Below are 27,701 nucleotides of genomic sequence, written 5' to 3' on the forward strand. Positions count from 1 at the left end.
ATTGGCTAACTAACAGAAAGCAAAGAGTCGGGACAAAAGGGTAATTTTCAAAATGGCAATCTGTAATTAGTGGGGTGCCGCAGGGCTCAGTGCTGGGGCCTCAACTATTTACAATATATATCAATGACCTGGATGAAGGAACAAAGTGCCTTGTGGCCAAATTTGCTGATGATACAAAGATAGATGGAAAAGCAAGTTGCGATGAGGACACAAAGTGTCTGCAAAGGGATATTGACAGGTTAAGCGAATGGGCAAAAATTTGGCAGTTGGAATATAATATGGGAAAATGTGAAGTCATCCCCTTTGGGAGGAAAAATAAAAAAGCAAAATATTATTTGAATGGAGAAATACTACAAAATTCTGAGGTACAGAGGGATCTGGGTGTCCTCGTACATGAAACACAAAAAGTCAACACACAGGTGCAGCAGGTAATCCGGAAGGCACGGAATATTGGCCTTTATTTCTAGGGGGATGGAGTATAAAAGCAGGGAAGTCATGCTACAATTGTACAGGGTGCTGGTGAGACCACACCTGGAGTACTGCGTACAGTTCTGGTGCCCTTATTTAAGGAAGGACACACTTGCATTGGAGGCAGTTCAGAGAAGGTTCACTAGGTTGATTCCGGGTATGGAAGGGTTGTCTTATGAGGAACGATTGAACAGGTTGGGTCTATACTCATTGGAGTTTAGAAGAATGAGAGGAGATCTTATTGAAACATAAGAGATTCTGAGGGGACTCGATAGGGTAGATGCTGAGAGGATGTTACCCCTCATGGGGGAATCTAAAACTAGGGGGCATAGTCTCAGAATAAGGGGTCGCCCATTTAAGATGGAAATGAGGAGGAATTTCTTCTCCCAGAGGGTCGTGAATCTTTGGAATTTTTTACCCCAAAAAGCTGTGGAGGCTGAGTCATTGAATACATTCAAGGCTGAGTTAGACAAATTTTTGATCAGCAAGGGAGTCAAAGGATAGGGGGAAAAGGCGGGAAAGTGGAGTTGAGGTAAAAATCAGATCAGCTATGATCTCATTGAATGGCGGAGCAGGCTCGAGGGGCCGAATGCTGCTCCTATCTCTTATGGTCTTATGGAGTCACGAGATAGCGATCAGGGTGCAAGAAACTTGGCTGATTTTTTTTCTCCCCATCGCCTCCCTAATCCGGGGCTGAAATGTTGATAGGGTTGGATGAAGTAGGGTGGGAGTAGGCTCGCATGGAGCATAAACACCAGCACAGACGAGCTGGGAATAGATGGCCTGTATCTGTGTTGTAAATTCTGTGTCATTTTATGAAATGCTTTCATGTGTTAACAGACCACGTTACGAAAAATCACCCTACCCTTGGGCAGAGAGGGAGGAGGAATTAATTCATTTTTTCAAAAAAAATATTTTTGAACATCGCATAGTTTGCACTTTAGCAAATATGTTAAACGCAGTTAAAAACAAAGGCTTGCACTGATCACAGGTGTAACAGGCAAAGCAAATTCAGAAAGACTTTGTGACATTACCACTTGCCTTTGATAAGTGGTGAAGACAGAGCCCTGGCACTCTGGCTTGGTCAAGCCAGTCAATTTGCCCTGCAGAATTAGTCAGTACAAGTGGAACACAAGCACGCTACCATTGGCACACCCAGCAGGTGAATAAACGTCAGTGCAATTGGTCACACAGGCACCTGCCCTGAGTCCCAAAACAGGACTGGATAGGACCTGAGACTTGTGGCAATCGATTTGTGTGTGAATGGTTTTTTTTTAAAAATGAGGACGTTTCCAAATTTTTCAGGAATATTCACACACCCGGGAGCGAGGGAAGAGCTTGGTTGACTTACAGGTCTGCACCGACAGGTGTATCCGAGCGGAGTGTTAACCGCAAACATGCACGTCCCTCCGTTCTGACATGGCCGAGAATGGCACAGGTCAACGATGGTCTCACATCGACGGCCTGCAAGAGATCAGTGGCTTGTGTTATGGACTGAACATTAAGATAAAAGATTCTCATCATCTCCTACATTAAAAAGCACGAACATTGGGTGACATGCAGCTAACGCCACTTGCTTTATCACATTGCTTCGAAGGTGGCAGGACAAGTTGAGAAGGCTTTTAAAAAAAGCATATGGGATCCTTGGCTTTATTGGTGGAAGCATAGAGTACAAAAGCAAGGAAGTTATATTAAACCTTTATAAAACGCTAGTTAGGCCTCAACTGGAGTATTGTGTTCAATTCTGGGCACCACACTTTAGGAAGGAAGTGAAGGCCCTCGCGAGGCAGCAGAGGAGATTTACAAGAATGGTACCAGGGATGAGGGACTTCAGTTACGTGGAGAGACTGGAGAAGCTGAGGTTGTTCTCCTCAGACCAAAGAAGGTTAAGAGGACATTTAATAGAGGTGTTCAAAATCATGAATGGTTTTGATAGACTAAATAAGGAAAAACTGTTTCCAGTAGCACAAGGGTCGGTAACCAGAGGACACAGATTTAAGGTGATCGGCAAAAGAGCCAGAGGCGACATGAGGAAAGAGTTTTGTTTTAAACGCAGTGAGTTATGACAATCTGGAAAGCACTGCCTGAAAGGGTGGTGGAAACAGATTCAATGGTAACTTTCAAAAGAGAATTTGATAAATACTTGAAGGGAAAAAATTTACAGGGCTATGGGGAAAGAGCAGGGGAATTGGACTAATTGGACAGCTCTTTCAAAGATGGGCTGAATGGCCTCTTTCTCTGCTGTACCCTACTATGATACATGACTGTTATTTAGAAGAGGGCTCTGCCTTTCCAGTGGGGAGGGGGGACACACTCAATACGATTGGTCACAATCATATCCTGTGCAAACGATAGATTCCTTTTTCCTGCTTTAAGACACAGAAGTGCATCTGAGCATTGGGTCGACAAAGATAAAAGTTTCCCAAATTTTCAGATAAACAAATGTGGCCTTTTCCTTTAATTATTAAATATTTCATCCATTACAAGATGGCCTGAATGGCATTCCTCATACATATTTATTCAGTGATCGCGAGAAGAATCAGAAACAGATCAAAACATTGATCTGAATAGTGTCCACACAGTTGGTTGGACCTCTTCCGGACAGATGCTGGGCCCATGCAATCTTTGTTTGCTGCTGGAATACACTGAGACGGCTTTAAGTCAGATTGACTCACAAAACTACCAAGATTGTGCCCAAACCGAAGCAAGTAAGAACACAAGAATCTTCAGGAACAGCGAAAGACCATTAGGCCCAACAAGCCTACCCAATATCAATAAATCTCAACCCCATCTTTCTCCCTCATCCAATTGTCTTTGAGACCCATTTAAGTTGTCTGCTTCAATGCCCTTCCTCCCCAGTAACTTGCACCAAAACTCTTAATCTTTGGGTTAAAAAGGTTCTTCTGGTCTTTCCTCCTGACTCCTAACTCAACATTTGTAACTTGTGTCCCTCAGTATTTGAATCCTTCACAATAGTGGACAATTTTCTTGCATTGATTCCCTTTACTTAATTGGAAGTTTTCCAATATATCATCTCAAAGTCTCTCCCCATCCCCTACAATGGGCTCCAGGTCATATCGACTGCTCCAATCAGCCTCAAGATCAAACGAAAATGGCTGCAGTATCACTCTCAAAAAATGGGTGAAGTTACGTTGTCACAAGCAATGGGTGGCAGCAATACCGCTCTACTGATTACCATATGGAAGAAAGTGCTGCTTGGGTCTACTGAGATGGCTCAACTGGTTAAGGCAGCAAGTAGCTGAGCCATACAGGCCACGAAGGTTCCAGGTCTATGCTACGTTGGTGGATCTCAGCCAGGGCAGCAAATGGGGGGGATCAGGGGGGCCACAAACGGTCTCAGTATGTACCCATGTCAAGAATGAGTCAGGGTTCCCATGTTGAGGGAGTATGTGCATGTGTATCTGAAGACGCAAAAGATGGTTTGGCCGTGATGCCCTCTGTGGTTGAGCAGCCTAACACACAACGTTTATTCTCAAACACGAGGAATGGTTAATCGGTGAAGGTACCTGGGGGTCAGTCGGAGCTTGTGGAGCAAGTGGTGGGGAAAGGGAGAAAATCGGTAAGAACAGACAATAAGGGAACTGCTTTGTAACTCACCTGTGAAACCAGGTCGACACCTGCACATGTAATCATTGGTTAATTGCACACAGTCAAGGCTGCCCTTGCGATCACACGGGTTGGAGAGGCACTCATTGACATCACCCTCACAACGCTCTCCGATAAAGCCAGGCGGGCAGATGCAGCTGTAGCCTCCGATTTTGTCAACACATTGGCCGCCATTCAGACATTTGTGCTCCCCTGTGTGAGGATTAGGATTGGGCTCACAATCATCGTTGTTTATTTCACACAGAATACCTGAGGAAACAAGATTTTAAAAAAAATGAATAGTTATACTTCATGACGTTACATAGAATTTACAGCACAGAAACTGGCCATTCGGCTCAACTGGTCTATGCTCCACACGAGCCTCCTCCCACTACTCTTCATCTCACCCTATCAGCATATCCTTTTCTCCCTCATGTACTTATCTAGCTTCTCCTTAAATATACCTATGCTATTCGCCTCAACTACTCACTGTGGCAGCGAGTTCCACATTCTCACCACTCTTTGCGTAAAGAAGTTTCTCCTGAATTCCTTACTGGATTTATTAGTGACTGTCTTATATTTATGACCCCCTAGTTTTGGGCTCGCCCACAAGTATTCTTATATTTTCTGTACACCCTTCCCCTCCCCTCCTTTCCATTTCTTACTCGCCCTACTCTCCTGGCCAAACTCTCAGCTTTACCCAGCTATGAGTTTGGCCAAGCGATCTCCTCTCAGGCCTCTGACGGGTTGCCCTGTGACCAATACCTCAATTATCTTTTTCCCTCCCTCTCACCACAAGAAAAATCAGCAATTTGATGAGTGGAAATTGTCAGCATAAATGAGCCAGGTCAGGTGCCGACCATGAGGCCACACATAAAAATCCACACGTATCAATTTGCACATCTCAAGTCACGGATGTTAACGTTTCAGATTTAGGATTTATCCACTGATGAGGCAACAGCGTTAAGAACAACCCTTTCTAAATCTCCAGGCCCCTGAATGTCTGCCGACAGTCCCACTGCCCGTTTCCAACACTTGCACCATCCGCTATCTTGGTGATTCCCACCCAGCATGGCCTGAATTAACACAAAGACACCAGCAGATTTTTTTGGCGAGAAAGGATGGAACGATTCACCTCCCTCCTCCTCTTCCCTCAAAACAACTTCACCGCCACAATGTACAACCCAAGCCCCCATCTGCCTGTTCTAATGCTCAGCAATCATCACATGGCACTGATCCCAGACAGCAGTCTGGGAACTCACTCTTCTGGTAACATTTCCTGTGCAAAGGAGACGTGGCGCTCCTCTTTGGGTACGTTTGGCATAAGATATAAAACCAAAGGCATGTTTGATTACCTCCAGTTCCTGGTGGGCAGGAGCACTTGTAATCATTCACCAGGTCAATGCAGTTCCCTCCATTCTGACAGTGATAGACTTGGCATTCATCCACCTCGTACTCACAGTTTACTCCTTTGTACCCTGGAACGCACTGGAGAGCAACGGGTGACCATTAGAATCATCCAAAAATTGTACAAGTTATTAATAATACAAAGACATCAGCGAGTCTTGCTCCTGGAAAGAGCTCTCACATCTCTCAGTGGGTGAATACACTGCACTGTCCGATTCAGGGCCAGAGAGTGGGAAAATCCCAGGTTTGATTCCTGTTCTGCGCCAAGTCAACTGATGTCAATCACGGCAGCAGCGAGGGAGTTACAATTAGTTTTGCAGTGGCCCCAGCGTTCCCTTTCAATATCCAATGATCCATGACCATTTCTTGCATGTGCACAGCACCTTTCACAACCGCAGGACGTCCCAAAATGCTTTACAGTCAATTAAGTACTTTTGAGGTGTGGTCACTGTTGTAATGTAGGAAACCCAGCAGCCAATTTGCACACAGCAAGATCCCACAAACAGCAATGAGCAAATGCCCAGATTAGCGATATTGGTTGAGGGGTAAATGTTGTCCAGGACACTGGGGAGAACTCTGCTGCTCTTCTTTGGGATCTTTTACATCTGTCCGAGGGGGCAGGCGGGGCCTCAGTTTAACATCTCATCTGAAAGACGGCATCTTCGACAGTGCAGCACTCTCTCAGTCATGCACTAGAGTGTCAGCCTGGATTATGCGCTCAAGTCTTTGGAATCGAGCTTGAACCCACAACCTTCTGACTCAGAGGCGAGAATGCTCAGGCTGACATAATGGAAAGCGTGTTAATATCGGGCAGACAGTAACTGTTCTACAGAGTCAAACAGCCATCCACCAAAACTGGGTGTTGAGACTCACCCCACTGCCTCTTGGACAATCTGCTATCCAGGGCAACCAAGTTCTTTGCCCTGGTGGCCCTGTTGGTGCCAAGCAGCTTGGAGGACGCCCATATTGCGTTTAGATTGACGTTCCAATAATTTGCATATGTCTAAAGTTATTGATTCTAACTCTTCAAGAAAGATAGGGAAGAAAGGGGGAGTGGCAGTATTGATCAAAGAAACAATTATGGCATTGAAAAGGGATGATGCAGTTGAGGGGTCAAAGACAGAATCTATTTGGTTAGAATTAACAATAGAGGAGCTATTACACTACTGGGTGTATACTGCAGGCCACCAAATAGTGGGAAGGAGATAGAGGAGCAAATTTGCAGGCAAATTACAGAACGATGCAAGAACTATAGTGATAATGGGGGACTTCTAATTATCCCAATATAGACTGGGATAGTAACAGTGTAAAGGGCAAAGAGGGGAAGGAATTCCTGAAATGTGTGTATTTCCAGCCCAACAAGGATGGAAGCAGTGCTGGATCTAGTTCTGGGGATTGAAGTGGGGCAGGTGGAGCATGTTTCAGTGTGGGAGCATTTGGAGCACAGTGATCATCATATCATTAGGTTGAGAACAGTTATGGAAAAGGACAAGGAACAATCAAGCATAGAAATACTTAACTGGAGGAGGGCTAATTTCAGTGAGTTAAAAAGGGATCTTGCCCTGTTGGTTTGGAATCAGAAATTGTTACACGAAACAGTAATTAAACAATGGGAGGCCTTCAAGGAGGAGTTGGATTGGGTACAGAGTAGACACATTCCCACAAGGGGGAAAGGGAGGGCATCCAATGCTAGAGCTCACTGGATGACTAGAGATACAGAGATTAAAATACAGTAGAGAACCAAGCTGAATACAGAAAGTGCAGAGGAGATTTAAAAGAGGAAGTAAGAGGGGCAAAGAGAGATTATGAGAATAGATTAGTGGCTAACATAAAAGGGACCCCAAAAGTCTTTTATAAACATATAATTAGTAAAAGGGTAGTCAAAAGGAAGGGTGGGGCCGATTCGGGACCAAAAAGATCTTCTTGTGGAGGCAGAGGGCATGGCTGAGGCACTAAATGAATACTTCACATCAGTCTTCACTAGAGAAGAGGATTCTGCCAATGTAGCAGTAAATGAGGAGGTAGTAACGTATAGGATCGGATAAAAATAGATGAAGAGGAGCTACTCAAAGTAGTAAAGTCACCCAGTCCAGATGGGATACTTCCCTCAGTAACCTAGGATGTAAGGGTGGAAATTGCGGAGGCTCTGGCCAGAATCTTCCAATCCTCCTTGGGTATGGGAGTGGAGTCAGAGGACTCGAGGATTGCAAACGTTACACCCCGTTCAAAAGAGGGGAGAGTGATAAACCCCGCAATTACTGGCCAGTCTGCCTAACGCCGGTGGTGGGGAAACTTTTAGATTCAAATCATAGCCCATGGGATTAAAGGGACAGTGGCAGTATGGATACAAAATTGGCTACTGGACAGAAAGCAGAGAGTAGTGATGAACGGTTATTTTTCAGACTGGAGGGAGGTATACAGTGGTGTCCCTCAGGGGTCAGTATTAGGACCACTGCTCTTTTTGATAGATATTAATGACCTGGACTTGGCTATAGAGGGTATAATTTCAAAGTTTGCAGATGACACGAAACTCAGAAATGTAGTGAACAATGTGGAGGATAGTAACAGACTTCAGGAGGACACAGACAGACTGGTGAAACGGGCAGACACATGGCAGACGAAATTTAAAGCAGAGAAGTGCGAAGTGACACATTTTGGTAGGAAGAATGAGGAGAGGCAATATAAACTAAATGGTACAATTTTAAATGGGGTGCAGGAACAGAGACCCCGTGGGGGTTGACATATACAAATCTTTGGAAGTGGCAGGACAAGTTGAGAAGGCTGTTAAAAAGGCATATGGGATCCTGGGTTTTATAGAGTTCAAAACTACTATCTCTTTACTGTGTCTTTGGTAGCATCCTCTTTATTGAAGACGGATGCAAAGTATTCATTTATTACCTCAGCCAAGCCCTCAGCCTTTTGGCACCGAATCAGCCCCACCCTACCTTTTGACTACCCTTTTACTATTTATATGTTTATAAAAGACTTTAGGGTTCCCTTTTATGTTATCCGCTAATCCGAAATGTTCAATGAAAGAAACAATTTTTTTTAGTGCCCTTATCATTTTTCTCCCGGTTTTTGCTCACAGCACTGTCCAGGAGATTTATCTTTAATTCCTGGAGAATCTCAGGACAATCCTAGAAGGTTGGAAACCCTCCCTACATGCCCGAGATCAGCAAACTCACCCAGTCCTGGGAGGGGGGAGATCAGGGCTGCTGGAAAATCCTTGACTTAGTTCTGAGTTAGGCGCTGCACTTACTAATTGAGCCACGAGGGGGAGCTCCTGGTCAGCTTTTTAAAAATAAAATCCACTTTGATTTACATTCTTGGCTTCCTGCCTGGGAGGGTGGTGGATCTGGTCAGACAGATCTGTGGTGTATCCCTCCGCCATTCACATGAGCAGGAGTCAGCTGTGGCTCAGTGGTAACGTTCTCGCCTCTGAGTCAGTAGGTCGTGGGTTCGAGCCACACTCCAGAGACTTGAGCACATAATCCGGGCTGACACTCCCAGTGCAGTGGCAAGGGAGTGCTGCACTGTCGGAGGTGCCGTCTTTCAGATGAGACGTTAAACCGAGGCCCCGTCTACCCTTTCAAATGGATGTAAAAGATCCCATAGCATTATTTCGAAGAAGAGCATGGGAGTTCTGGTCAATATTTATCCCTCAACCAACATCACTAAAATTAGATTATCTGGCTATCACCACATTTCTGTTCATGGGACCTTACTGTGTGCAAATTGGATGCTGCGTTTCCCTAAATTACAACAGTAATTGCACTTCAAAAAGTACTTCATTGGCTGTGAAGTGCTTTGGGACGTCCTGAGATTGTGAAAAGCGCTTGATATATACAAGTTCTTTCTTTCCTTTTAGTCCTAATCCCATGTTCCCACCTCCCTTGAACGACTTATCTAACGTGTTCCTAAATGTCGACATGGTCTCTGCTTCACTCACTAACTCCGGGAGTGCATTCCACAGCCTCACAACGTGTGTGTGCGTGCGCGTGCACACATAATAAAAAGTTTCTCCTGCTTGTTCCCTGTCCTAGGTCTCTTACATTTAACCTGCGTCCCTTCGTTCTCGGCCCCTGAAACACTGTTTTGAACCGGGGTGGGGGGGGGAAAGAGGACGACTCACCTCGCACGTGTAACTGCCCAGGTAGTCCCTGCAGGTAGCTCCGTTGCGGCATGGGTTTGAGGCGCAGTCGTCCACGTCCAGCTGGCAGTAGCTGCCGGTGTAACCGGCCAAGCATTGGCACCGGTGACTGTTCCCGGTGTTGATGCAGATCCCCGAATGCTGACAAAGTTGCGCGGCAGTCAATCCTAGAAACGTGGAGGATAATGGAATAATAGTAACAAAAAGGAGAGAGAAATAAAAAAAAAGTGCACCTCCGTCAACAATGCTGGAATTTAAAACAAACGAACACAAGGGCGAGCTTTATTCTCTGTCTCCTCCCAGTGAAATTCTTTGAGGAAAACAAAACCAATCAAATCTGGGTTAGAGCCAGGCCATCTGGTTGGTTTTAAACACTCCCCTTGGCACAGAACACCTGTGGCTACAGCACATTTTACCCCCAAATATTACAACGAACAAGTGCTCACCACCCCCCGCCGATCCCTGCCCCCCCACCCCCCCCAACCCGAACTTGGCTCACCTATCTGAAGAGCAGCCACCTCGCAAGACACATCTGGAACATCGCAGTACAGCCCTGTCCATCCGCTCTGGCAGTCGCACCGGTAGGTAGCTCCTCGCTGCACGCACTTGCCTCTGTTTTTACAAGGCGAGCCGATGCACAGATTCACCAAGGTCTACGCGAGGAAGGGGAAAAATAAACAACAAGGAGGCATTAGCCATAAAACGGTGGTCACCCGCCCACTGCATTCACAGATCTTACTCTTCGATAGATACGGTGGCATGATGGCCACGTTACTGGACTAGTAATGCAGAGGCCGAGACTAATAACCCTGAGAACGCGAGTTCAAAACCCGCCAAGGCAGTTTCAAAAATCTGAATTCAGTGTTAACTTTTTAATTGCAGATTTGTTTAAAATCAGTCAAAGTGACCGTGAAGCTGTTGGATTGTCGTAAAAAAAACCCAGCTGGGGTTCATATTAGAGAAGGAGCCCTCCCTATGTGTGACTCCAGTCCCAGGCCAACGTGGTTGACTCTCAACTGCCCTCCGAAGTGGCCTAGCAAGCCACTCAGACAAGTCAAGCAGAGGGGGCCCACCTTCTCAGGGTGACTAGGGGACTGCCAGCAACGCCCACATCCCAAGGATGGAATAATAACAAAGCAACGGGGCGGGAAGGCCCGTATTGTAATAAGGGGCCGGCAAAGTAACAGGTTTACAATCACCGCTCTCATTAATTCACTCACCCTTCCACCGCGCATAAAAAGGTGCATTTGGCATCCCGGCCAACATTTATCCTTCAACCGACATCACTGAATCAGATGATCTGGCCGTTATCACATCTGGTGTTTGTGGGATCTTGCTGTGCGCAAACTAGCTGCCGCGTTTCCCTACATTACTGCAGTGACTGCACCTCAGAAAGTACTTCATCGGCTGTGAAGTGCTTTGGGATGTCCTGAGGTCGTGAAAGGTGCTATAAAAATGCAAGTTCTTTTCTATCATCTTCGTATAAAACCTGGTGAATCAGCTAACAAGAAAGTGCCCCAAGGCTAAACCGCCAAACAGAAACGGAAGGACCCACCTGCCAGGTTTGCCGACGAAACGGTTCCGACCTTTACAAAGTCTAATCGCCTCCCCCCGCCCCCCGCCCCCCCCCCCAATCCCAGCCAGGGTCCCTTACCTGACAGTTGTTGCCCGAATACCCGGAGGGGCAGGTGCAGCGGTAACCACTCAGCCCGTCGACGCAGGTGGCTCCGTTTTGACAGGGTTTGGAGTCGCACTCGTTGATGTCGAACTGGCAGTTGGAGCCGGTGAAGCCAGGCCGGCAGTGACAGGTGTACGAGTCGATGCCGTCGACGCAGGCCCCGTCATTGAAGCAGGAGCTGGCGAGAGAAACCGAACCGGCTCTTAGAGAAACGCACGCCCTGGAGCCTCAGAGAGGCCAGGACTTGAGCGGTCCACTCGGATAAAGGTTTCGCGACCGAGTGCAGTCGGTCGCACAAAGTGCCAGAAAAGTGTGACTATGAATATATTAAAAAGCCAGTCATTTAACTGCTTCTTTTTTTTTTGACATTGATATCCCGGCCCATCCGCGCCGGGGATTTACGAGCGGCCACCGTTCTACGACGTGGACCCATTCTCCGCAGGGATTACCCGATCGGTGGCTTAAAGGGGACAGGCCCCCTTTAAATACAGCACATCCATACCTCGCCACCCTGCCTCAGGTCTCTGGTGATAACACGAGCAGCGACACGGGGTGATGAGTCGGTTTTAAAACGCGAGGCTGACGCCCCGGTATGGCCCGCTGGCGTACAGGACAGCACAGCTGCCGTCCACCAGAGATTTGGGCGAGGGGGAGGGAGGGAGGGAGGGAGGGGATCCCGGGCGGCGTCAACGAGCACTGCAAACCCGGTAAGACGCTGAAAATTAATTTTAAAAATCTGTGCACAAGAATAAATGGGGGGGGGGGGGGGGGGGGGGGGGGGAGGGAAGTAAAGATGAGAAACGTGACTTGCTGCCGTTACTAGACACATCGCTCGAGCGAACCATCTCCGTGTCACACGGGGGGAGCTCTGTATAAAAACGCCTGCTTTCTATCGTCGCAAGGGGACGACCGAGAGGCATAAGGAAGGGGGGGGACAGACAGCTTCACTGTGCAACACTGAGCTTACATTTCGGACCTGGGACAGAACAAAAAGGGGCAACTTTCCCCCCCCCCCCCCCACCCCGCGCCCCGCTTACGAACACCCGGGCACGCGCTCGACGTTCCCCCTGGGATCCCGCTGCCGGCACAGACAGGGTTCGAGCACTCGTCAGAACAGAGGTACACAATGGAGTTCTGTTTCTCTATCTCTCTTCCCCCACCCCTGCCGCCCACTCCCCCCCCCTCCCCTCCCCTCCCCTCCAAAGCTGCTTTGAGGGATTAGTGACTGGCCGTACAGCCTGCAGCAGGGCTCGGCTGATTTACAGCGGGCTAATGGAGATTAATGGTGAAAAGGAATGCAGCAACAATGTGTGGGAATCCTCTTCCATCAGACACTTTCCCTCCCTCCCTCCCTCCCCCCCACCCCCCCTACCCCCTTCATCCTCCAACACAGGCCCTGTCAGCCTATCTTTCTTTTCACCTCATGTGCCAAACCCCTCTAGAAATACCGTAGGGTGAAACCATCTCATCTTCAGCTCGTAATGTGAGGGCCTGTCATTTCTGGATGAACTCAAGACAATGAATTGCTTTACTGAAACGGCACTCCGCACAGGTGCTCCTTTTATTACAGTTTGATGCGTGAATGTGGTTTTCACGCATTCCTTCACCCCGCCTACCCACCTCAATTTAACCCTTCACCACACGCACCGTGGTCCCGAATTGGCCAGGCCGGTTCCCCGAAAAGAACGTGCTTGCAACATTGCTTCCCCTTGCAGCCCTCGTAACCGATACTTACCCCGGTTTGCAAATTTTCATGGATAAAATTGAGAAAAGCCACCCCCCTAAAGCAGTAATATCCCAAGGTGTTTCGAACGTTAGCAGGGTTTGATAGGGTAGATACAGAGAAACTATTTCATCTGATGGGGGAAATCCAGAACAGGCGGGGGGGGGAACACAATCTTAAAATTAGAGCTCGGCCGTTCAGCGGGGGGGAAATCAGGAAACGCTTTTTCCCCCACACAAACGTCAGTAGAAATCCGGAACATTCTTCCCCCACAAGTCTGTGGATGCTGGGGGCCAATTGGAGCTTTCAAGACTGAGATCGATAGATTTTTGTTGGGAAAGGGTATCAAGGGATATGGAGCAAAGGCGGGTAGATGGAGCTGAGGCACAGATCAGCCGTGGGCTGAATGGCCATACTCCTGTTCCTAATTATCTCGCACAACAGAATTTGACTTATTCGCTCAACGCAAACCAGTGTCCCCGATTGCAGACGAAAATGCAATTTCAACGAGACGGTCACTGTATTCCCCTGAATTGTACCCGGGGCGTTAAATGACTTATCCGGTTACCCGTGTCTCTCCGTCATTCTCCGTTTCAAAGTTAGAAGCGGCCTGGGATCAGGCATTTCTGGACAGTAATTCCCTATCTGTGACGTTCTGATGCTCCACTCCAATGAACAGTAATATTGGAGCTGTGTTTGCTAATAGCCGTTTTTGCACTGGCGCTCTGCAGCCTCCAGTTTGGGATTTTTGGAAGACCGGCTAGTGAGCTGGTTCTCTGGGTTTACACCGTCAATTCCACTCCCTTACATTTTCGGCCCCAGTTTTCCGTGGAACGCGGGGTGAACGAGCACTGGAGTCACCCGAGGGGCAGCACTGACCCAAAACGTCAGTTCCCAGATAGCTTCTTAGTGGCGGTATAACCAGGCAACAAATAGGTGGCTCAAGGATGCCATCAAATTAAATTTGATTTCCTCTAACTATATTATCTCTTTGAAAGGAGAGATGGGCTGCGAAGAGTTAGGAGCCGTGACGCCTGCGTAATGAAATCTCAAGCTTCGTTTAAGAATTTATCAGAATGACTACTTTGCGCATAACCCTTCCCTACCCCCACCCCCACCATTGTCAGCCGTGGCTCAGTGGGGAGCACTCACGCCTCTGAATCAGAAGGTTGAGAGTTCAAGCCTCACTCCAGAGACTTGAGCACAAAATCTAAGCTGGCGCGTCCAGTGCAGTACTGAGGGAGTGCTGCACTGTCGGGCGTGCTGTCTTTATAAATTGGTTATATAAACGCAAGTCTCTTTTTTTCTCACCTCTCTGTGCAGTCGGGTATGTTGTTTTCACAGTGAATCCCGTTGAAGCCCTGCGGGCACTTGCAGACATAACTGTTGACGTAATCAGAGCAGTTCCCTCCGTTCAGGCACGGGTTGCTGAGGCACTCGTTTATCTCTTGCTGGCACTTGTCGCCAGTGAACCCCAGCAAGCAACTGCACGAGAACGTGTTGACACCATCTATACAGGACCCTCCATTCTGGCACGGATCTATGAAGTCATCAAATCGCATTTTAATTACTAACTGGGTCACTACCAACGTCGCTGTATTAACCAGGCTTTACCGTATGAGCGAAGGCTTTACAAGAGGATAAATATTTGTGTCAGCTGTGGCGAGCACTCTTGCCTTGGAGTCAGGTCATAGAGTCATAGGAAGGTTACAGCAAGGAAAGAAGCCTTTCAGCCCATCGAGTCCATGCCGGCTCAATGCAAGAGCAATCCAGCTGGTCCCACTCCCCCGCCCTATCCCCGTAGCCCTGCAAATTTTTTTCCTTTCAAGTACTTATCCAGTTCCCTTTTGAAGGCCATGATTGAATCTGCCTCCACCACCCCCTCGGGCAGTGAATTCCAGATCCTAAAAAGTTTTTCCTCATGTCACCTTTAGTTCTTTTGCCAATCACCTTAAATCTATGCCCTCTGGTTCTTGACCCTTCCGCCAATGGCAACAGTTTCTCTCTATCTACTCTGTCTAGACCCTTCATGATTTTGAATACCTCCATCAAATCTCCTCTCAACAGTCACTGTTCCAAGGAGAACACCCCCAGATTCTCCAGTCTATCCACATAAATAAAGTCCCCCATCCCTGGAATGATTCCAGTCGTGGGTTCAGAGACTTGACCACAAAATTCAGGCTGACACTCCAGTGCACTCCTGAGGGAGTGCTGCACTGTCGGAGGTGCCGTCTTTCAGATGAGACGTTAAACCGAGGCCCCATCTGCCCTCACAGGTAGACGTAAAATATCCCATGGCGCTATTTTGAAGAAGCGCAGGGAGTTCTCCCCAGTGTCCAGGCCAATATTTATCCCTCAATCCAGATCACTAAAACAGATTTACTGGTCATTACTGTTTATGGGAGCTTGCTCTGCGTAAATTGGCTGCTGTATTTCCCTACAACGGTGACGACACTTCAAAAAGGACTTGACCGACTGCAGAGCGCTTTGGGATGGCCTGAGGTCATAAAAGGCACGATATAAATGCAAATTCTCTCTTTCGAAGAGAAACCAAGAAGTGAACAGTCACCTTTAGGTGGCTTCTGTTTAACCTGTCTTTGAAACACTTACTGGGGCTGCAGTCGTTGACGTTTGTCTCGCAGTTCACTCCGGTGTAGCCAGGGAGGCACCGACACTCGTAGCTCCCGGGAGTATTTTGACAAGAAGCACCGTTTTTACACGGATCAGCAACACACTCATCAATATCCATCGAGCACGTCCGCCCTACAAGGTAAGCATGTGTTATATACACGTACTGCATCATGTGGGGGCTTACCCAATTCCATTTTCACTAAAAAAATAAATCTTCTGCCACACAGGAAGCAAATGCCATAGGGATCAAGTGCCTACACAATATTTAATTGCCTGATTTTTCTTCAATGTAATTTACAGCACAGAAACAGGCCATTCGGCCCAACTGGTCTCTGCCGGTGTTTATGCTCCACACGAAGCTTCCTCCCTCCTTATTTCATCTCACCCAATCAGCATATCCTTCCATTCCTTTGCGTTTATCTAACTTGCCCTTAAATGCATCTGCACCATTGGCCTCAACTACATTCTCACCACTCTCTGGGTAAAGTTTCTCTTGCATTCCTTATTGGATTTAATAGTGACTATCTTATATTTATGGCCCCTAGTTTTGGATTCCCGTACAAGTGGAAACATCTTCCCTACATCTACCCTATCAAACCCCTTCGTAAGTTTAAAGACCTCTATAAGGTCACCCCTCAGCCTTCAAGTCAGGTTTTCTCCTGCCCGCTTCCCCATTTTCTTCAAGCAAACATCTCCCCACAGGTTTCTACCCCCTCCCCCACACCAACCCTCTTGCTTTGAAAGCAGCGACTGCTTCAAAAGGCAGCCGCAGCCCTCTGCTCACAAGACCGTCCATCATACTCGAAGCCTCGGCAGCGACCGTTAAGCCGGGCATCACAGCCCAGCATAAACATCTGCACGTGCACTTTCCAGACAGTGATCAGCGGGAAGCCTAGCTGGCTCTTCCCCTTCTCAGCCCAGGGTCACGGGGGCCAACTGTAGCGCAATCACTGCCATCCCAATGAACTCAGCACGCGTCAGGGCTCAAACCTGGGACTTCCTGCTCCCCGAGATCTAGTACCGTATTGGGCAGGGTAACGACCCGCTGAACCATTCCCGTCCCTCACCCCCTATTTTCTAAGTCATCTTACTGCCGCCTCACTCTCTGCTCCGTTCACCAGCGAGCTGACAGAGGACGCAAGTGCAGCACTGGTCAACTTGCTTCTGATTTCACCTTCCTCTCTGGAGTAATGCTTTGGCCGCTTCGAGACGTTTCCAGGTGAAATTAGGAAATCACTTCAAAGAATTATAGGGGCAGAACTCTGCCACCTCATCGCACAGTGCGCTAATGAGGTGCGTTGATAAGAGATGCACAAATCCCTGATGTTTGAGGAGCAATTGGAATTCAGTCAAAGTCTCCAGGCTTCTCAATGAACAGAACTGAGAGTTCAGGAGCTATTTCAGTGCAGTGCTCACAAGTTCAATCCAACTGCTCCTAAATGGGCCCCTGCTACAACAACAACTTGCATTTATATATCCCCTTTAACGTTGCAGAACGTCCCAAAGCGCTTCATCAGACAAAATTTGACACTAAGCCACATAAGGAGATATCAGGAGAGGTGACTAAAAGCTTGGTAAAAGAGATAGATTTTAAGAAGCGTCTTAAAGAAGAGAGAGGTGGAGAGGCTGAGAGGTTTAGGGAGGGAATTCCAGAGCTCAGGGCCAAGGCAGCTGAAGGTGGATCGATTAAAATCGGGGATGGGCAAGAGGCAAGAATTGGAGGAGCGCAGAGATCTCGGAGAGTTGTAGGGCTGGAGGAGGTTACAGAGAGAGGGAGGGGCGAAGCCATGGAGGGATTTGAAAATAAGGATGAGAATTTTAAAACTGAGGCGTTCCTGGACTGGGAGCCAATGTAGGTCAGCGAGCACAGGGATGACGGGTGAATGGGACTTGGTGCGAGTTAGGATACGGGCAGCAGAGATTTGGATGAGCTCAAGTTTATGGAGGATGGAAGATGGGAGGCCGCCCAGGAGAGCATTGGAATAGTCGAGTCTAGACGTAACAAAGGCATGAATGAGGGTTTCAGCAGCAGATGAGCTGAGGCAGGAGCAGAGATGGGGCTACAACTGGCTTTGGCATCTCGGGGTTAGTAGGAGGGGACAGAGAAGTCCAGCAACTTTTCCACTGACCCTATTCCTAATCCCCTACTGGAAAGTGTGCACTTGTGGACACTCAGCAAATACTGGATTGGGCTTAGTTGTCAGGACTTCCATAGGCGAAGAAAGCCAGCCAACACTCGCTGTGGGCTGTGGGCTGTACACTCCAACACATGTCAGTACCTTCAGAAGAACAAACTAGATAGGGGTTGTGTGGGGGGGCGGGGAGGGAAGAGAGAAAGAAGGTCTTTGTCAGTACTGTTCCATCTCTGACAAGCTTTGTACGCCATCTTGTTATGAAGAGAGGAGGAAGTTATACTTCAGTTGTACAGAGCCTTGGTCAGACCTCATCTGGAGTACTGGGTTCAGTACTGGGCATCATACCTCAGGGAGGATATATTGGCGTTCGAGGGGGTGCAGTGCAGATTCACCAGATCGGGGCTTAGAGGGTTAAATTATGAGGACAGGTTATATAAACTTGGCTTGTATTCCCTTGAGTATAGAAGACTGAGGGGTGATCTGATCGAAATGTTTAAAAAGATAAAGGGATTCGACAGGGTGGATATAGAGGAACTATTTCCTGTGGTGGGGGAACCAAGAACAAGCGGTCAGAATCTTAAAATTAGAGCTAGGCCATTCAGGAGGGAAATCAGGAAGCACTTTTCCACACAAAGGGTCGTCGAAATCTGGACTTCTCTCCCTCCCAAAAGGCTGCGGATGCTGGGGGTCAATTGGAGTTTTTAAGACTGAGATTGACAGATTTTTGTTGGATGAGGGTCTCAAGGGATATGGTGGCTAAATGCAGTTGAGGTACAGATCAGCCGTGATCGAATTGAATGGCGGAGAAGGTTCGAGATGCTGAAGGGGCTCCCTCCTGTCCCCGAGTAACACCTCACCTTGCCAACCCACTGTGCACACGCACATGTAGTTCTCGTAGTCGTCAGTTTCACTGCAGACACCTCCATTTTCACACGGCTGGGAGGAACACGGAGCGAGAACAAACTCGCAATCCTTGCCTGGACAGAAGGGGAGGGAAGAAGGAGGAACAAAAATCCATTAGAGCCAGGCAAGGTCTGGACTGCTGCAACGACGCCAGTGTCCTCTGTACAATGCCGCTTGCAGGGGAAACACGTTCAAACAGGGCACCTCTGCTTCAGCTGGGGATGTTCTCCTTCGAGCAGAGAAGGTTAAGGAGAGATTTAATAGAGACGTTCAAAATTATGAGGGGTTTATGATCATTGGCAAAAGAACCAGAGGGGAAACGAGGAGACTTTTTTTTTTAATATATATGAACGCAGCGAGTTGTGATCTGGAATGCACGCCCTGAAAGGGCGGTGGAAGCAGATTCAAGTGACTTTCAAAAGGGAACTGGATAAATTACTTGAAAAGGAAAAAATTTAACAGGGCCACGGGTAAAGAGTGGGGGGAGTGGGACTAATTGGATAGCTCTTTCAAAGAGCCAGCACAGGCACGGTGGGCCGAATGGCCTCCTTCTGTGCTGCATGATTCCAGTAACAGGTCTGCCAATATTCAGGCCCCGGTCATTGCCTCAATGCGGCAGTCCTGGGAGAGGGGGTGCGGTGGGGAGAAGGGGGGTGCAGACTGTTGATGGTAGAGAGGAGAAAAGACAGCGGTGGTTGTGAGAAAGAAATGAACAGCGTGAAGGGTCTCGAACTTCAGCAGCCACTCTTCCTCCTAGCCAAGGGCGTGGCTGGGTTTGGAAAACAGACAATAAACAGGCCATACAACAGCAATGCTCAGCAAAGACACAAAAACAGGGTCAGAAACTAATCTGAAATGTGCACGATGTACCAAAAGGTTTGAAAACAACACAACTTGGCAATAACACACAGTGCAATCAAACAGTTCTGCCTATATAGTTTAAAAATAAATGTAATCTGCACCTTCAGAATGCTTGGGAAAGACCTTCAGCCACCTTTCCCATCAGCACAGCCAGACTAAACTGATCACACGCATCGTTATCTGACTTAACAATGAAAACACATTCAACAAATATTTTTAAAAGGGAGTTAGATAGTTGCTTGAAGGAGGAGGATATTGGAGAGTAGCATTAGACTGGGCAGCTCATGTCGAGCGAAACACCGATTCAGACTGAACGGGCCTGTGCCGAGCTTGAACAGTTTATGACCAGCACAAGCCGCCAGAGCTCTCAAGTCTATGTCCTCGTGTAACGGCATCAGCTGTGGCTCAGTGGTGGTGCTCTCGCCTCTGAGTCAAGTCCCACTCCAGAGGCCGAAGCACACAATCCAGGCTGACACACCCAGCGTGGCACTGAGGGAGCGCTGCACTGTCAGAGGTGCCAGCTTTCAGATGGGACGTTAAACAGAGGACCCCACCTGCCCTCTAAGGTGGACGTAAAAGATCCTATGGCACTATTCAAAGAAGAGCAGGGGAGTTGTCCCCGGTGTCCTGGTTAATAGTTACCCCTCAACCAACACTTGAATTAGATTATCCGGTTATCTCATTGCTGTTCATGGAAATTTGTGCACAGCAAGGTCCCAACATTACAACAGTGACTACACACTTCAAAAAGTACTTCATTGGCTGTAAAGTATTTTGGGATACCGAGGTGGTAAAAGGTGCTACATAAACGCAATTCCTTCCCCGATCGGCCGGTGGGTAAAGCTACAAAGTAATGTGGTACCGAGCGAGACAGACCAAATGCACCCACAGCCCTGTGCTAAGTTAGCTGATCACAGCAGAGCTAGAATCACCCTTAGTGCCAGAGAGGGGACTGGGAGAGGAAAGGGGAGGAAATAAACCAGCCACCCTTCCCGCATCCCGATCACGATCCAGATGCTTGATAATGGAGGAGATACCATCGCTGAGCTTGATCCTATCTTCACCTGACAGCCACACGTGTGCGTTACAGTAAAATGAGCAGCAGCACACGATCCCTGGCAGGTTTTTTTTTAATTTCCCCGGCAATTTCATCACCCCCTCCCGTCGAGATCAGCTAACTAAACACAACATCTCTTTCCTAAATCAAAACGAGGAAGTCAATATGTTTGTCATGTAGCACGATTTTGGCGGTCAGGATCGTTAAGTTCAACACCTAACTAGAAGAGAGACCCCACCCCACCCCACCCCAGTCTCACGTCTGCACCAGGAAGAGTTTCAAGGATTTCCGCAACTGCATTGGCTTCACACAAGTTAAAATAATAAAAATGCACACCAGTGGTTCGAAACTGTTTGACGTCGAAATTTGATACTTATGGACCTGGCGTGTTAATCAGGCAATAACTCAAAGGGACTCTGTGGCACACAGTTAGTTACCTTCTGGCAGGAGGCGCGGCTGAATTCTGAAACAGATACTCGTGCGCTCAAACCCAAAACAACACGCATCCCTGCCGGCTGCAGATTTTTTTTGTTTTTTTTTTTGTTTTCACATTGTTCGTGCTCAACTGCTCTTCCCAGTCAAGGCACCTTTCTATTTTACTGCTCACTCTCAAGCACAGGGCAGCAGAATCACAAGTCAGCAACTTCCTCCTCACCCACAAGGAACCACCTAGGAAAAAACCATCATTCCCGATGCGCCCTCCTTGTTTTTTTTTCTTTCTAACCCTTACCAGTATACGGGAGAGAGCAGACGCAGTAATAGATATTCACTGCATCCACACAGGTTCCTTTGTTCAGGCAGGGGTTTGACGCACATTCGTTTATGTTGATTTGGCAGTCAGATCCTCAAGATTCAGAAAAGAGAGAGAGAAAAAGATTATTTTTTTTTCATTTTTTAAGGTGCTCATTAAGATATTAGTTTTAGGCAACGGAACTCCTGTTACTTCAGGCACCCTGACCAGGAATTCCCAGCTCTGCATGGTAGATGCAGAGCGAAGAGCCCTCTACTCTACCCCACGCCAACAATGCACCTTTGACCCAAAGTCAGAAGAGCACTGCCCACTGCACCGTCGTGACATCTTTCCCTTCGTTACCACATCAGCCTCCAGGGGCTTCAATGAGTGAGATTGCCACTTGGTGGCAAATTTGGGACAGTTTTGCACATAGACCATGCCCACAAGGGACGATCGCTGGTTCAAAATCCTGGAACTCCCGACCAAACACCACTGACTGGCGGCCCACCCACTTGCCTAAACATCCACTCCCTCCACCATCGCCGCACCGCGGTTGCAACGTGTACTAGCTACAGGGTGGGCTGCAGCAAGTCGCCAAGACTTCTTCGGCAGCCCCTCTCAAACCCGTGACCTCCACCACCGAGAAGGATAAGGTGCTCGGGGAACAGCATCACCTCCAAGTGCCCCTCCAGGTCACACACCATCCCGAGTTGGACATACATCTCCGTTCCTTCATTGTCGCTGGGTCAAATCCTGGAACTCCCTACCGAACAGCACCGTGGGAGTACCTTCACCACACGGACTGCGATGGCTCACCACCACCTTCTATCGGCCTGGGCAATAAATGTGGGCCTGGCCAGCGACACCCATGTCCCGAGAATGAATAACAAAAACAAAAATTGAGATTGCCCAAAACTGTTCCAAGTAGCAACTCACAGGCATCATCAGCCTGGGCGGCATTTGAGTTAAGGTCCCAGAGGTGAAAGGTCAGTCCCAAAGGACCACCAGTTTCCCACAAAGATTTTCTTCTGTCGATGCACACAAACATATCTATCCACGTATTCAACACCAGGCGCGTGACCCAAGGTGGCTGTATCACTGGGAGGTCATGCTAGGCAGAGGGCAGTTGCTTTCAGACATAAAGTAATGGAGAAATGCAGCTCCAATGCGTAGCTGGGGCCCAGATCAGCTACCTGTCCACACTTTCGCCATATGGGTGGAGTGTGGCAGTGAGAGACTCAAGAAATGAAGGTGGGGGGGGGGGGAAATCACAAAATCTCAAGCTCAAGAAAGAAAACACAGCTGATTAATCACCCTCAGGCTACATTCCTATATATCCTGAGGTAGGAGTGGAGGTAGGGATTTAATCAAAGCACAGGAACAGGAGTAGGCCATTTAGCTCCTTGAGCCTGGACTGCCATTCAATGAGATCATGGTTGATCTGTGACCTAACTCCAGAGACCCACCTTAGCCCCATATCCCTTAATGCCCTTGGTTAACAAAAATCTATCAACCTCAGATTTAAAGTTAACAACCGCTGTTTGCAGAGGAGAGTTCCAAACTTCTCCTTGTGTATAGAGGTGTCCCCTTAACTTCAATCCTGAAAGTCCTGGCTCATCCATAGACATTCCCCTGTCCACTACTTGAGTCAAAAAAATTCAATCAGGTTCGTCAGGCATGACCTACCCTTCACAAATCCACGCTGGCTCAAGAGCAGTATTGCTGACTCGCTCCTCAGCCAGAGAACAGCAAACGTAGAAAGCAAAAAAATGAAAAGCCTTTTTTTTTGCTCGAAAAAAGGTGAACACATCACCCAGCCATTCCTCTCCTTATGGAAAGTATAAAACCCACCTGAACAGGAGAACTGCTTCAGGAAACCGCTTCTCCTAAAGGAGTAATTTTTCTGGTGCAGGGAACCTTGAAAAGGGAAAAATTTGCAGCGCTAAGGCGAACGAGCAGGGGAGTGAGACTAATTGGGCAGCTCTTTCAGGCACGATGGGCCGAACGGCCGCCTCCTGTGCTGTACAATTCTAACGAGGACAGTTCAATTCTGCACTATCAGAATCAGCAACTTTAGTGCCAATCTTCCGATAGGACAGCGTTACTGTCACTTCCACCCATTCAATGCCTCCCCGCCCCTCACTCACCTTTGAACCCCTTCACGCACGTGCACCTGTAACCGTTGACGAGATTCTCACAGGTCCCACCGTGCTGGCAAGGGTTCGACTCGCACTCGTCTTTGTCCACGTCGCAATTGACTCCCGCCCAGCCGGCCTCGCAAACGCACTGGTAGCTGCACGAAAATAAAAAAAACGGGAGAGAAAACATTAGCTGCACACAAAGCACGACTCACACCGATTTAACCACAAGCTTCCCTTGTTTGGAGAAGTCACACTAATGAAACGTAGAGAGGTGCTGTAAATTAATCCATAGTTTCAAACAAAAAAAAAAGTTGCACTGAACTCCACATCACTTGAGCCCGAAGTAGTAGCTGAAATCTCCTTCGTAAACTCACGATTAGACAAACAGAGACATCAGCCTCCAGTGAAGTACAGTTGGCAGAGCTCAAAGCTGTCAGACACAGAGAACATTTATTGACAACACAAACCCTCAGGACTCTTGAAGCCGAGAGACGATCGAACCCCATCAGCCGTGGCTCAGTGGGTAGCACTCTTGCCACGAGCCTGAACGACGTGGATTCAAGTCCCGCTCCCGAGATTTGAGCACAAAATCTAGGCTGACACTCCAGTGCAGTACTGAGGGAGTGCTGCACTGTCAGAAGTGCCGTCTTTCGGGTGATGATAAACCCCAGGCCCGGTCTACCCGCTCAGGGGAGTTCTCCCCGTGTTCTGACCAATATTTTTCGCTCGACCAACATCACTAATACAGATTATCTGGTCGTTATCACATTTGCTGTTTGTGGGATCTTGCTGTGCTCAAATTGGCTTCTGCCTTTCCTACAACAGTGGCTACACGTCAAAAGTACTTCATTGCAAAGCGCTATGGGGCATCCTGAGTTCGTGAAAGGCGCTATATAAATGCAAGCCTTTCTTTTTTTGTTCCTATCGATCTCTAACGGATCTCCACAGCTGCAAAATCACTGCTCTTTGTGTGTAGTGACTGGCATGGCCACTCGTGCTGTGAACAGACAACACTGGAAAGAGATCCCGACAACATAAACATACAACCTGTAAGGACGACGTGAAAATTTATTGACCCATTATGTTCAACGGAATATATATATCATACGAAACATCTTGCACACACCATGTACCTATTTACTGCGCTTAAAAAAAAAGACAATTTCGACATGCAGTTCAACTGTGCATGCGAAAGAACAAACAGAAAACACCAGGTCCAATAAGTCCAAATGGAAGATCTGGGTTCAGATTATAACCTCCTCGTGTTTATTCTCAGATACCCAACAGTTCCTACACATACAGTAAAAGCATCTCAATCTTACCCTCAACTATTCATTCACATTGGCAATTCACTTTGCGGCCTCAAACGCATGAGTTCTCCACGCAGCCCCACGTAGATCAACGATTCATGCTGGTCCAAGCTTTCAAGGGGCCATTTTCAAGCAAGTCAGCCTCACCAGGCTATTTGAACATCACAGCCAGGCCCAAATCCTGTCTGCACCCAACATCCATATAGATCAGCACCGTCCTGCGGGAATCACTGGATAACGATCAGGAGGAGGAATCCCGGCTCTCTCACTCAGTGACACTTGGGTTTCCCTGCCCCCTGCTGCCCCCCCCCCACCACAGGCACGATGGGCCGAATGGCCTCCTCCTGTGCTGTATCGTTCTATGATTCTACGAAGTCAAATTCAGCCATCCTAAAAAGAGACAGGAAGAAAATGAACCGAGAAAGACAGGAACTGACCTGTTGACGTCGTCCACACACGTGCCATGAATACAAGGGCTGCTCTTACACTCGTCCACTTCCGATATACAGTGGGGATCGTGATAGCCCTCAGGGCAGCGGCATGCGAAGCGGTTGATTTTATCGAAGCACGTGCCACCGTTGTGACACGGGTTGGAGGCACATTCGTCGATGTCAACGTTGCACATGGGACCTGCAAGCGGGAACATGGAAACGCATGAACGCGCGGTCAAACGCAGCCGAACTCAAGAGGCCTTCCCGTCAGGTCAGAGGCACCTCTTTTCAATCTCTGTCTGCACCATCACCCCAACCTCCCCGCAATTCAGTTGTCTATTCTCTCCAGATTTGATAGGGAAATCAAAATACCGCGACAGGTCTCAGGTGAGACCGCGTTTGGCAAGAGTCGGGGGGGGGGGCGGCGGGAAGGGAATGGAGGAACTGGAGGAAAATAAGCCAACTCAATGTAAACTACTATTACACTTGCTAGTCATGAGTTGGAACAATAGCAGCAGACGGCCAGAAGCAAGACACCTTCCTGGCCTCTTGGTTGCAACTGGTGATTTTCATTGCAGAGAACCAAAAATTGCCGATGGATTTAATTTTTGAAATAAAACAAAACATCAAATATGTCGAAGAGATCTGTTGCTCATCTCTAATTAAAGAGGGCACGGCCTTGATCGAACAACAAATGCCTGAACTTTTCTTTTGTCAGCTAGATGGGTATGACTGAGCTCGTGTCAAAGCACATCGCCCGAACACCTGTTAGCTCCGGCCAAGGTTTAGAGACCATCGGGGAAGATTTGCTCTATGCTTTGAGAAATGAAATTGTAAACCTATTGTTTCTAAACAGGTTTATGATTGCACTGCACAGAGGAGCTTTCTTTCCACCCGCACTCCCCCGCCATCTCTTCAAAAACAGTGGGCCCATTGATTGCTAGGTCGTATACACACACACACACACACACACACACACACACACACTAACCATTTCATACAGAAGAAATGGATGCAGACTATTCTATAGTTATAAAACGTAACACATGTAATACATAAAATCAACAAGATATTGCTCTTCGCATTATACCAAAATTTCAATAACTTAGTGAGATTGACACGCACGAATAATCCACACTGCAGACTCAAAAGTTTGCAAACTACAGTTGGAGTCAAAATCCAAGTGGCCTTGAAAGGTGCCTTTGCCTTGCACGCTAAGGAGAAACCATTCCTCCCTCACCACCTCCCCAACAAAGGATTGGAATCACGCAATGTAAAAAAAACTCAATGGTTCAGCAACGACAGTAGGATGCGGAATAGATCCTGAGGATCGGGATCATGTACTGGGAGATGGCTCACGGACTCCATTCCTTGAGGTTTTTTTTTAAAAAGCAGGGGAAGGGAAGAAGGTGAAGGTGGTGCCTCGAGTGCTGCACTGGCAGAGGTGCCATCTTTTGGATGAGATGTTAAACCAAGGCCAGTGTCTGCCCTCTCAGTTGGATGTAAAAGATCCCAAGACACTATTTCGAAGAAGAGCAAGGGGAGTTCTCCCCGCGATCCTGGCTAATGTTTATCTCTCGACCAACATCACTAAACCAGATTATCTGGTCGCTTATTTCACTGCTGTTTGTGCGAACTTGCTGTGCACAAATAGGCTGCCGCATTTCCTACTTTACAACAGTGACTGCACTTCAAAAGTACTTCATGCGACATGAGATGCTTTGGGACGTCCAGAGGTCGTGAAAAGAGCAATATAAAAGCAGGTCCTTTCCTTTGATGTATTCCTACAAGGCCAATTCCTTTTAGAACGGAAACATTAGTGACCTGTCGACAGGTGAGGCAGATTGTGCACAAGTTAGAAAGCAGGACCGCAGGGCACGCCGGCAGCAGCAACCCAAATCTACGTTTTCTCGCTTTATGGCACCCTGGTCCTACCTGTATAGCCGGGGCTGCAGACACAGTCATACCGATTGATGCCATCTTGACAGCTTCCATAGTCACACGGGTTACTGGCACAGTCATCGTAGTTAATCTCGCAATTGACACCTGCAGGATCGTTCAGACATTTTTTTTTAAAACTCCAAATTTATCGCTCGTTAAATGCAACGTTGCAGAACAGCAGGATCAAATGACACAACTGCAACAAGAAGCATAATTACGCAGCGTGGCCATGTGAAATCTGCAATGGTGCTTCACAGACGGGTGAAATGGGCGGACACATGGCAGATGAAATTTGACACAGAAGTGTGAAGTGATGCATTTTGGTAGTAATTTTAAAAGGGGGTGCAGAAACAGAGAGACCTGGGGGTGTAGGTTACACAAGTCTTGGAGGGTGGCAGGGTAAGTTGAGAAGGCTGTTAAAAAGGCATATGAGATCCTGGGTTTTATTAATAGAGGCATAGAATACAAAAGCAAGGAAGTTATGTTAAACCTTTTTAAAACACTGGTTAGGCCCCAGCTGGAGAAT

The 27,701-nt window shown here is 47.8% G+C and overlaps 1 protein-coding gene across 1 annotated transcript in view; it reads right to left on the bottom strand.

Annotated features, from left to right (window-relative positions):
- The window catches only part of LOC137325558 (neurogenic locus notch homolog protein 2-like), a 160,627-nt gene that overhangs the window by 37,958 nt on the left and 94,968 nt on the right, over window positions 1-27,701 (bottom strand). The window contains exons 12-24 of the mRNA XM_067990802.1: window positions 27,170-27,280; window positions 25,241-25,433; window positions 23,500-23,645; window positions 21,350-21,463; window positions 18,656-18,775; window positions 15,643-15,795; window positions 14,344-14,572; window positions 11,286-11,487; window positions 10,131-10,284; window positions 9,614-9,798; window positions 5,430-5,562; window positions 4,087-4,344; window positions 1,820-1,932 (exon numbers count right to left, since the gene is read on the bottom strand). Of these exons, the coding sequence (XP_067846903.1) occupies window positions 1,820-1,932; window positions 4,087-4,344; window positions 5,430-5,562; window positions 9,614-9,798; window positions 10,131-10,284; window positions 11,286-11,487; window positions 14,344-14,572; window positions 15,643-15,795; window positions 18,656-18,775; window positions 21,350-21,463; window positions 23,500-23,645; window positions 25,241-25,433; window positions 27,170-27,280 (2,111 nt within the window). The remainder of the gene's footprint in view (window positions 1-1,819; window positions 1,933-4,086; window positions 4,345-5,429; window positions 5,563-9,613; window positions 9,799-10,130; window positions 10,285-11,285; window positions 11,488-14,343; window positions 14,573-15,642; window positions 15,796-18,655; window positions 18,776-21,349; window positions 21,464-23,499; window positions 23,646-25,240; window positions 25,434-27,169; window positions 27,281-27,701) is intronic.

Source organism: Heptranchias perlo, chromosome 9 (genome assembly GCF_035084215.1).
Source record: "Heptranchias perlo isolate sHepPer1 chromosome 9, sHepPer1.hap1, whole genome shotgun sequence".
Lineage (NCBI taxonomy): Eukaryota > Metazoa > Chordata > Chondrichthyes > Hexanchiformes > Hexanchidae > Heptranchias > Heptranchias perlo.